At 42.4% G+C, this 12,293-nt stretch overlaps 1 protein-coding gene across 6 annotated transcripts in view; it reads left to right on the top strand.

Annotated features, from left to right (window-relative positions):
* nsd2 (nuclear receptor binding SET domain protein 2) overlaps window positions 1–12,293 on the top strand; it is a 94,452-nt gene that overhangs the window by 78,053 nt on the left and 4,106 nt on the right. For all 6 annotated transcript variants that reach the window (XM_033034479.1, XM_033034451.1, XM_033034458.1 and 3 more), the window contains 2 exons: window positions 2,693–2,799; window positions 6,091–6,292. In XM_033034479.1, the coding sequence (XP_032890370.1) occupies window positions 2,693–2,799; window positions 6,091–6,292 (309 nt within the window). The remainder of the gene's footprint in view (window positions 1–2,692; window positions 2,800–6,090; window positions 6,293–12,293) is intronic.

Here is a 12,293-nt window from a genome sequence, read left to right as displayed (position 1 = left end):
TTTCCTGTCTGCCAACCAATTTTCTATCCATGTCAGCACTCTATCCCCAATACCATGTGTCCTAATTTTGCCCACTAATCTCCTATGTGGGACCTTATCAAATGCTTTCTGAAAGTCCAGGTACACTACATCCACTGGCTCTCCCTTGTCCATTTTCCTAGTTAGATCTTCAAAAAATTCCAGAAGATTAGTCAAGCATGATTTCCCCTTCGTAAATCCATGCTGACTCGGACCGATCCTGTGACTGCTATCCAAATGTGCGGCTATTTCATCTTTTATAATTGACTCCAGCATCTTCCCCACCACCGATGTCAGGCTAACTGGTCTATAATTCCCTGTTTTCTCTCTCCCGCCTTTCTTAAAAAGTGGGATAACATTAGCTACCCTCCAATCCACAGGAACTGATCCTGAGTCTATAGAACATTGGAAAATTATCACCAATGCATCCACAATTTCTAGACCCACTTCCTTAAGTACCCTGGGATGCAGACCATCAGGCCCTGGGGATTTATCAGCCTTCAGTCCCATCAGTCTATCCAACACCATTTCCTGCCTAATGTGGATTTCCTTCAGTTACTCTGTCACCACAGGTCCTCTGGCCACTACTATATCAGGAAGATTGTTTGTGTCCTCAGTGAAGACGGATCCAAAGTACCTGTTCAACTCATCTGCCATTTCCTTATTCCCCATAATAAATTCACCTTTTTCGGTCATCAAGGGTCCAACTTTGGTCTTAACTAATTTTTTTCTCTTCACATACCTAAAGAAGCTTTTACTATCCTCCTTTATATTCTTGGCTAGCTTACCTTCGTACCTCGTCTTTTCTCCCTGTATTGTCTTTTTTGTTATCTTCTGTTGCTCTTTAAACATTACCCAATCCTCTTGCTTCCCGCTCATCTTTGCTACGTTGTACTTCTTCGCTTTTATTTTTATACTTTCCCTGACGGCCCTTGTCAGCCACGGTCGCTCCTTACTCCCCTTGGAATCTTTCTTCCTCCTAGGAATGAACTGATCCTGCACTTTCTGTATTATTCCTAGAAATACCTGCCATTTTTGTTCCATTGTCATCCCTGCTAGTGTATCTTTCCAGTCAACTTTGGCCAGCTCCTCCCTCATGGCCCCATAGTCCCCTTTATTCAACTGTAACACTGACACCTCTGATCTACCCTTCTCCCTCTCCAATTGTACCTGACCATCACTTCCTCCTAATGGCTCATTAACTTCGAGGTCCTTTATCAAATCCGGTTCCTTGCATATGGGTTCGAAATATAGTGCTACCGGCTGGAGTGCTATGGGCTTTACACATAGCGCTATGGCCACAGCGCTATGGGTCACAGACTGTTCAGGAAAATTCTCATATAACAATGAGTCTTTGGAATTCTCTTTGAGCCTTTGATTATTTTTCAGGCAGTGGTAGAATTCTGGATAAGCCTAATGGTGAAAGGTTACCAGTGGGATTGCAGTTACATTGGGATTGGCCTTTATTTTACAGAACGGTGGGTGGGCTCAAGGGGGAGAGAGAGAGGGAGGGAGAAAAAAGGAAGGAGAGAGGGAGGGTGGGAGGGAAAGGAAATGGGGAGGGAGGGAGAGAAAGAGGGGGAGCGAGGGAGGCTTCCAAAATGGCTTCTACTTCATCATCTGATGCTAAAAGCAGGAAGCAGCCGTTCAAACAGCAGTATACAAAGAGATGACAATGAATGCACTATCAAGTAAGATGCATACAAGACGTCAATTGGTAGCAAAGTTATGCATTCTTGTACTCTTACATGGGTATGGCCGCACATTTATAAAAAAAACATTTTTTTCAGCAAAATGGCACCACATAAAAATATTGATTCCTCAGAAAAATACTGTTTTCCGGGTGCTAGAATGCTGAAATGCTCTGACAAAACTTGGCAGCTCTGGCTCATCAAAACAAATGCACAGGAAGAACTGGAATCTGCAATACAGAAACAGGCCACTGAATGATCTCTCTTGGCATTTATTCTCCACACAAGGATGTCTCACACACCCACCCTTGTCCATCTAACCCAATCATTGCATCCATTTACATCTTCCTCCAGGAATAATTTATCCAGCTTGCCTAAAAAAATGTGGTGATGTTCTCTTTTTCCCCAGAGATGCTGCCTGACCCTCTGAGGTACTCCAGCATTTTGTATCTATCTTTGATATGAACCAGCATCTTCAATTCCTTCCTACACCTCTTTCCTGTAATATGGTGACCAGAACTACACTGAAGACTCCGAATGCAGTCTAACCAAAGTCCTATGCAGTTGCATCAATGCTTCCTGACTCTTGTATTCAATGCCCATAGCAATGAAGGCAAGCATACCATATGCCTTATCTATTAATGCTGCCACCTTCAGTGAGCTATGAACTTAGACTCCAGGATCCCCTTGCAGATAAATGCTGTTACGGGTCTTGCCATTAACTGCATACTCTCTCCTGTAACCTATCAAAGTGCAGCACCTTACATTTGCTTGGATTAAACTCCATCTGCCATTTTGACGCCCATTTCTGCAGCAAATCCACATCTTCTGACAGCCTGCTTCAGTCTCCTAAACTTACCCACCAACCCATTTACATTTACTTCTGGGTCATTTAAAATGTATGTGTGTGTGTGTGTTCTGATACAATAATGCTAACACTAAAATCAATATATCTTAAGATGACTCTTACTTTTATCCCATAGGGACTGAACTCACCTTTAATTATAATCTTGATTGCCTTGGCAATGAGAAGACTATTTGCAAATGCGGGGCGCCAAACTGCAGTGGATTCCTCGGGGTCAGACCCAAGGTGAGAATCATTTTATCCAGGATTAAAACATGCAAAAGCAACACAGATAATGGTACATTTGGCCAATGACTTGATTTATGTGAACTCAGTGCAATTTGGGTTAAAAGAGATTGGAAATGCACATGGTTTTTCCAGTTGTGTTTTCATCATACCCCAAAATAATTAGTCAATCATTTTGAACTGAAGAATGACATGGCCTTTGCTGTTATCGTTGCATGATGGAGGGTATGTTTAAACTTCTTTGACAAATGTATAAAAATATGCCTAGTTGTCCTATGAATACAGCAACATCTGCAATCACACAATTTAAAACCATTCTGATTTCCTGTTTTTCCCACCTAAGCAGAATAACATTTCATGTTTCTGCACATGGTTGAGTGGTCGAATATTGCGTTGGGTGAACGGGTTGCGTTGGGGGACCAGGTCTCCCGTATGACAGGGACCCAACGGGTCCCTCTTGGTCTAGTATATGTATTTTACTAAAGCTCTCATATTGTGTGTGTGTTCTGGGAACTCCGAAAACGGTACACAATAGCGTTACAATTTTTGGCCCACCATTGTCCTGGGATGTGCAGAAAGATATATTTTACAAGTTATTGACTTAAAACAGCGCTCCTACTTGCCGGCTGCGCTTGCGCGGTTCGTGGAGGCCTGTCAGCCCCGCGCGTGCGCAGTGGGCCCGGTATCCGTGCTGCGGGGAGAGGCCACGTTTGGGGGCGGAGACGCTGCTGCTGCTGGCCCGTGGGGATGGAGAGGAGCGGGACCCGGGGCAAGTACTAGGCCGCGGCCTCAGCCTCTCCCTCCCCGGCTCCAGGCCGCTCAGCCCATCACCTCCCCCCACAGCCCCCGCCTTAAGTACAACTTCATCGCTGACATGGTGGACAAAACGGTGGTGGTTTACATCGAGATCCTGGGGAGGTGAGGAGGGAGAGTGGGGGGCTTAGGGGAGAGGAGGGGGTGGGGAAGGAGAGGGATGGGAAAGTGAGGGAGGTGAGGCGAGGGAGGGGGCGCTAGAGTGAGGATGGGGGTAGGAAAGGGAGAGGGGAGGGAGTGACTGAGGGTAGGGGAAAGGGGAGGAAGAGAAGGGAAAGAATGGAGGAGGGGAGGGGGAAGAGAGAGGAGGGGTGATGAGAGGGAAGATAATGGAGGAGGGGCATAGGGGACTGAAGAGGGAGAGTGAAATGCGTTCACATTGATCTTATTGTGATTACTCTTATCACAAGTTATTGCCATTTTAAACTTTTAAAACGTCGCAGTCGCGCTCCCACTTGCCGTCTGCGCCTGCGCAGTTGGAGGAGGGTTGCCGTGAATCGTGTCTTAACGGGGATCTCTGGCGTCGCAACGGAACCCCTTCAGCCGCGCCTGAGCAGTTGGGAGCTATGGGTGAGTGGTGGAATATTGCGTTGGGGACAGGGCCCAACGGTTCCGCACTTGGTCTAGTTATCTTTAAATTTAGATGCATAACACTTGGCCCGTTTCTTGCTGGCAGGTGCAGGTATGCAGGCACAATCCTTGTCACGCTCCACTAATTTACAGAAATGACAGCACAAAAATGGATTGTTGACGGTCTAACTTCTAATTATTAGACAATTCCCAATTCATTCTTGTATATTACTCTATTATTTGGTGTAACTGCATTAGCCATTTTGCATGGCATTTCATTTGTAAAAACCTGAATAAACTCTTACATTAATTTTTGTCCCTTACCCACTCACCAATCCTCACCCCACCAATCAATTGCTTCAATACCTCATATAACCTCATATCATAATAGATTTGTTGAACAAAATTTCCCTTTCTTTAATTAATATAGGATTAAATCAATAATTTGTAAATTATGTTTTTTAATTTAAATCACTGGTCTCTGATATTGATTTGATTAATGTAGCACTGGATTTCAAGACTTTTTTCGTACTTTGTGATCTCGCAGTTTGACTAAAAAAATATCATTTGCTGGAAATTTCATTAAAACTTTCAAGAAATGATAACTATTGGAGGAAGATGTGATTTCATTGTTTTATGATTACTTCCTCCCCTTTTGGAGGTATTAGTGAAGTACTCAATATGGAAATGCATTACTGCATTCAGAGGACCATTTGTGACTTCTGTCTAGTTGAATGAAACTGGCCAGCTGAATACTATAAACTTGCTTGCATTACCCTGCCAATGCATTGTGTCACAAGTATCTCGTAACAGTGAGAGGGGGTTAGATTTGAAGGACTCGATCAATTTTGCTCACCTTGAAATTTAGTCATAGAGTTGTATAGCATGGAACGGGTCTTTTGCCCAACTAATCCATGCTGACCAAGATGCCTCCCTCAGCTAGTGCCATTTGTCTGCATTTGGCCCATATCCCTGCAAACCTTCCATTTCCATGACCATTTTTTAATGTTGCAGTTGTACCTGCCTCCTCCAATTCCTCTGGTATCATGTTGCATATACCTACACCCTCTATGTGAAAGCCCGCCCCTCAGATCTCCTTTAATCTTTCCCTTCTCATCTTAAATTTACACCCTCCAATTTTAGACTCCCCTACTGTGAGAAAAAGACTGAACATTCACCTTATCTATGCCCCCGTCAGGGTTCTATAAACCTCAACAAGGTCACTCCAGCTGCCTTTGCTCCTGGGAAATCCCAGTTTATTCAATCTCTCCTCATATCCAATTCCAGCTGCATTCTTGTGAATCATTTCTGCACATTCTGTAGCTTGGTCACATCCTTCCTACAGTATGGTAACCAGAATTGTGTAAAATATCATAGGTGCTATTCTTCCAACATCCTATACAGCTGTGCATAATATCCCAACTCTTGTACTTAGTACCCATCTGGTGAAGGTAACCTTGTCAACCTGCGTTGCCACTTTTAGAGAAGTAGGTACTTGAACCCCTACAACTCTGTTCTATCATTTCCTAGGGACCTGTCATTTAGTGTGCAGCTCCTCTCCTGGTTTAATTTTCCAAAATATATAAATTCCCACTTGGTTGAATTAAATTCCATTTGCCATTCCTTTATCCACTTTTCTAATCTCATGTTTATTTAAACAAATTAGGCCATGGATCTAGCATATCCGGTAAAGATTTTTGTTTTGTTTTCTACCCAGAAGTCATAAATAAAGATTTGATAGAAATGCATCGTTGTGAAATCCTGACGTGGTAAATGATCTTAAATAATCAGTTCTCACATTCTGTACTGCTGACGCAGTTTAAAACTGGCAGTTTCTTGCTGTTCTGAATTTTATGTACAAAAAATAAGCACACTAAGCTAACCATTTACTTTTAATTGTAATTTTAGAGTGCAAGCAATGGTTCAGATGATAAAGGAAAAAGGCGGAAAAAGAAAATACGAAAACGCAAATCAAAGAATGAAGGGAAAAAAGCACACGAGGATGAATGCTTCCGCTGCAGAGACGGAGGAGAACTTGTGCTCTGTGACAGGAAAGTTTGTTCAAAGGCATATCACCTGTCCTGCCTTAGTCTTACAAAGCGTCCATTTGGTATGAAATTTATTGATTTATTTTTTAAGATTTCACACTAGTATCTGTGGTCAATTATATAGGTTAACAAGATGAAGCAATGGGCTCCCAAGTTTAAGATGGAATACATGTGCAGGGTTACACAAAGGGTTAATTTACAGCACAGATCCTCTGGGCTTGAATAGTAATTTTGCCCCACACCAATACTTTAGGCAGACTTTCGAATATCGTACAATTAAAAATTAGAAAACATTGTTTTTCTTGCAGGGTGCTTAGAGAACTCCAGAAAATTGTAGATTTGTCCCTTAAAGTTTGGATATCCATACTGAAATGAATTCGTTTTACAGAGAAGGAAGTTCAGAGAGAAAGTCTTTCATTCATTAATTTCAAATTTCACATATTCATGCCTTCACTTGCTATTAATAATTCTTTCAGTCATAATTGTCATTCATATTTAAGTCTATTTGTGATTACATTTAAAATATTTAGATTTTTAACTCAATGTGCTTACTTGAATAAGATCATCTCCAAAATGCCACCGTACAAAACTAACATGTCAGTCTCTGTACCCTTTTCCTGTTCCTCAGACTTGTGCAGATTAGCCTTGATGCTCTTCTCACATTGCTTCCATCACTTCAACAACTTTGCTTATTTCTGTATAAAAAAAGACTGGTTGATCAAGAAATGGAAATGGACCTGTCAGATACCAACATGATACATGCTTTCCTCTCCCTCTGTTGCAATGTAACAGAATTAGACACTTTGATTGTTGCTCTTTGTTTGATCATATTAAACACCCACGTTCCAAGACCTTGTTCAAATTCATCCTGATCTTTCAGCATTATTTATTCATGAGTTCGTCTGTTTCCCATTTATTACATGTGCAATAATTTTGCACCAGTCATATTTCTTCAGAGGTTATTTGTTTAATCTGGTTCCACCAAATTTACGATCCCTCCTAATAATTTTTTTAAATAATAACTTTTTAAAAAATCCTGCATTGAATTTCTGATTTTAAAATTAATACAGTAATAGTTCCCAAGTTTAGCATCCCAGGCTCCTGACATGGTGCTTCGCTCTTCCTTTACCCCCTACCACATTAATCTAAATCCATGAACAATTACCTGTTCTGTATCCTTCAGACATCTTGTGAAAGTAATTTGGGGTTTAAGTACCATGCTTCAGAGCACACCAAAATTAATTTAAGATAGGACTAGAAGTCATCGCCTCAGAATTAAAGGACGTTCTTTTAGGAAGAAGATGAGGAGAAATTTCTTTAGTCAGAAGGTGGTGAGTCTGTGGAATTCTTTGCCACAGAAGGCTGTGGAGGCCAAGTCACTGGATATTTTTAAGGTAGAGATAGATAGATTCTTGATAGTACAGGTGTCAGATGTTATGGGGAATGGCAGGAGAATGGGGTTAGGATGGAGAGATAGATCAGCCATGATTGATTGGCGGAGTAGACTCGATGGGCTGAATGGCCTAATTCAACTCCTATTCCTTATGATCTTATATCACATTCTTAAAATATTCCAAAAAATTGTTGGTTGGTGAAATGGGAACTTCCAAATCTGTGCTGACTGCTATTTACTGAACTGATAGTTTAAGTTCACCTGCTCACTCATTTCCTCCATGAACATGCCTCTGCCTCTGATCTGATGTAATAAACTTTTTTTTTAAATTTGGTTGCCCTGTTGGCCAGATTCCACACTACCTGCGCCCTTCCAACCTCCAGTTTTTACAAATATGCTTATACCTGCCTTTAGCATTCTTCCTGAATTCCAGCATAGTTGGGCTGTGCTATATGGATTTTGTGAACTCCATGCCTTAAAGCAGTTTGGGGCTGGCATGCCTCCCTGATTTTTGAACAGTTGCAGAACTTCTGCATGTTAATCTGCAGTTGAATATGAATGTGAAATGGAAAAGGCATAAAACTTGATGTCAGGAGATTAGTAAAATAGATTAAGATAGAATTACAGGAAACCTCCTGTTTTCAGCTGATCAGAGCTAGCATCAATTTGTTTCGGGTAAACCATGTCAAATGACCCTGCTTCTATTATTTTGAAGAGATGCCTGCCATAATGGCAGGGTGGTGGTATGCATGAGATTTGATTACTTTAGTTGTAAAAGAAAATATTAGTTAAATTGAGGGAAAATTGACTAGGTTAGAAAATGGGCTGAATGACTGAAATCAGTGTTTATGGATAACGGCAGTGTTTTTATAAGCCGTGCCCCACAGGAAAATTTATTGGAGCCTCAACAATTCACCCTATTTAGATGGTACTTTGGAAAGTGAGACATTCTAATCTGGTGATGCCTCGGTGATGGGCAGCATTTTCGGCAATTTGGATAAAATTGCAGACTTGCTTCGGGAGAACAATGATAAATTGGTTATGATATATGTAAATGGTGCAGGGGGCAGGGATTTACATTCTTAGACCACTGGGATCTGTTTTGGAGTAAGGGGGAACTGTACAAAAGGGACAGATTGCATCTTAACAGGTGGGGGACCAGCATTCTGGCAGGCAGGTTTGCCACTGCTACACGGGTGGTTTTAAACTGAATAAGGGGAGTGGGGTGTCAAATGGGATAGTCGAGGACGGAGTTAAAGGGAAAGAGAGTAAAGGGATAGTTAATGACCCCAGAATTAACGGGAAAGGAAGCTCACAAAGGGATAGGAGAGTATGGCCAAGTGTAACAGATCGATGTGAAAGGTGAGATGCGTAAGGAATTAAAAGTATTGTATATGAATGCACGGAGTATAAGAAGTAAAGTAGATGAACTTGAGGCTCAGTTAGAGGTTGGTAGATATGACATTGTGGGGATTACTGAGACGTGGCTGCAAGAGGATTGGGCCTGGGAACTTAATATTCAGGGTTATACATCCTATAGAAAGGACAGGCGGGTGGGCAGAGGAGGGGGGGGGTAGCTCTGCTGGTGAGGGACGGAATTCAGTCCCTTGCGAGGGAAGACATAGGGACTGACGAGGTAGAGTCACTGTGGATTGAGTTGAGGAATTGTAACGGCAAGAAGACACAAATTGGTGTTATCTACAGACCCCCAAATAGTAGCCCGGATGTAGAGTGTAATTTGCAGCAGGAGTTAAAACTGGCATATAACAAAGGTAATGCCACTGTGGTGACGGGGGACTTCAGTATGCAGGTAGACTGGGAAAATCAGGTTGGTTCAGGACCCCAAGAAAAGGAGTTTGTAGAATGCCTCCGAGATAGATTCTTAGAGCAGCTTGTAATGGACCAGAGAAAAGGCAATTCTGGATTTAGTGTTGTCCAATGAACCAGATATGATAAGAGAACTCGAGGTAAAGGAACCGCTTAGAGGTAGTGATCATAATATGATAAGTTTTAATCTGCAATTTGAGAAGGAGAAGGTTAAATCGGAAGTGTCAGTGATGCAGTTGAACAAAGGGGACTAGGAAGGCATGAGAGGGGAGCTGGCCAGGGTAGACTGGAAAGGGGTCCTAGCAGGAATGACGGTGGAACAGCAATGGCAGGAATTTCTGGGCATAATCCGGAAGACACAGGACCATTTCATTCCAAAAAGGAAGAAAGATTCTAAGGGGAGTAGGAGGCAACCGTGGCTGACAAGTGAAGTTAGGCATAGAATAAAACTAAAAGAAAAGATATGTAACATAGCAAAGAGTAGCCGGAAGCCAGAGGATTGGGAAACTTTCATATGACAACAGAAGGAAACAAAACGGGCAATACGGGCTGAAAAGATGAAGTACAAAGGGAAGCTGGCCAGGAATATAAAGAAGGACAGTAAAAGCTTCTTTAGATATGTTAAGGGAAAAAGAGTAGCAAAGTCAAATGTGGGTCCCTTGAAGGCAGACACGGGTGAAATTATTATGGGCAACAAGGAAATGGCAGAAGAGTTGAATAGGTACTTCGGATCTGTCTTCACTAAGGAAGACACAAACAATCTCCCAGATGTACTGGAGGACAGAGGATCTAAGGGTGTAGTGGAACTGAAAGAAATTTTCATTAGGCGAGAAATAATATTGGGTAGGCTAATGGGACTGAAGGATGATAAATCCCCTGGGCCTGATGGTCTGCATCCCAGGGTCCTCAGGGAGGTGGCTCTAGAAATAGTGGACGCATTGGTGATCATTTTCCAATGTTCAATAGATTCAGGATCAGTTCCTGTGGATTGGAGGATAGCTAATGTTATCCCACTTTTCAAGAAAGGAGAGGGAGAGAAAACAAGGAATTCCAGACCAGTTAGCCTGACTTCGGTGGTGGGAAAGATTGCTGGAGTTAATTATTAAAGAGGTAATAATGGGGTATTTGGATAGCAGTAAAAGGATTAGTCCAAGTCAACATGGATTTATGAAAGGGAAATCATGCTTGACTAAACCTCTGGAATTTTTTGAGGATGTGACAAGTAAAATGGATAAAGGGGTGCCAATGGATGTAGTGTATCTAGACTTTCAGAAAGCCTTTGATAAGGTCCCGCACAGGAGACTGGTGACTAAAATTAGAGCACATGGTATTTGGGGGTAGGGTGTTGACATGGATAGAAAATTGGTTGGCAGACCGGAAGCAAAGAGTAGGAGTGAACGGGTCCTTTTCAGAATGGCAGGCAGTGGCGAGTGGTGTGCCGCAAGGCTCGGTGTTGGGGCCGCAACTGTTTACCATATATATTAATGATTTGGAAGAGGGAATTAGGCGCAACACTAGCAAGTTTGCAGATGACACAAAGCTCGGTGAACTGTGAAGAGGATGTTAGGAGGTTGCAGGGTGACCTGGACAGGTTGAGTGAGTGGGCAGATGCGTGGCAGATGCAGTATAATATAGATAAATGTGAGGTTATTCACTTTGGCGGCAAAAACAAGGGGACAGATTATTATCTCAATGGGGTTAGGTAGGTTGGAGGTACAGCGAGACCTGGGTGTCCTTGTACACCGGTCACTGAAGGTTGGCGTGCAGGTACAGCAGGCAGTGAAGAAAGCTAATGGAAGCTAAAAGCTAAAGCTGTTGGCCTTCATAACAAGAGGATTTCAGTATAAGAGTAAAGAGGTTCTTCTGCAGCTGTATAGGGCTCTGGTGAGACCACATCTGGAATATTGTGTACAGTTTGGATCTCCTAATTTGAGGAAGGACATCCTTATGATTGAGGCAGTGCAGCGTAGGTTCACGAGATTGATCCCTGGGATGGCGGGACTGTCATATGAGGAAAGATTGAAAAGACTAGGCTTGTATACACTGGAGTTTAGAAGGATGAGGGGTGTTCTTATAGGAACATATAAAATTATAAAACAATTGGACAAGCTAGATGCAGGAAAAATGTTCCCAATGTTGGGCGAGTCCACAACCAGTGGCCACAGTCTTAGAATAAAGGGGAGGTCATTTAAGACTGAGATGAGAAAAAACTTTTTCACCCAGAGAGTTGTGAATTTATGGAATTCCCTGCCACAGAGGCAGTGGAGGCCAAGTCACTGGATGGATTTAAGAGAGAGTTAGATAGAGCTCTAGGGGCTAGTGGAATCAAGAGATATGGGGAGAAGGCAGGCATGGGTTATTGATAGGGGAGGATCAGCCATGATCACAATGAATGGCGGTGCTGGCTCGAAAGGCCGAATGGCCTCCTGCACCTATTTTCTATGTTTCTAAATGTTAAGATTCAATTTGGGACTAAAAGGAATTTTAAAAAGTGCCCTTGAAATTGTTGGGGGGTGGGGGGGGGGGGGGGAGTCAAAATACTAGGAATGAAGAGACGTAACCATGGATAAGGACAGAAAATATTAAAGGAGTAAAATGCAATGAGCTAATGCTGCCAAAGAAAGCCTGGTTAAATATCTGGCATGTTGAGGGATTACATATTGGTTGAGGATGAAGGCTGTGGTGTAGAGGGGGGGGGAAATGTGTAAGCTTGTTGGAAAGAGTTAAACGATGACGGGTAAATTACACATACCAATGATATATTCCAGGGAACTTAAAGGGTTGATGCTTAGAAGGTTTTTAACATGTATAGAGGATTTGACAGTGAGGGTAAACTATTTCCA

The sequence above is a fragment of the Amblyraja radiata genome, chromosome 1 (genome assembly GCF_010909765.2).
Source record: "Amblyraja radiata isolate CabotCenter1 chromosome 1, sAmbRad1.1.pri, whole genome shotgun sequence".
NCBI lineage: Eukaryota > Metazoa > Chordata > Chondrichthyes > Rajiformes > Rajidae > Amblyraja > Amblyraja radiata.
Note: the sequence above shows the minus strand (reverse complement) of the source record. Positions and strands in the feature narration are given on the sequence as shown.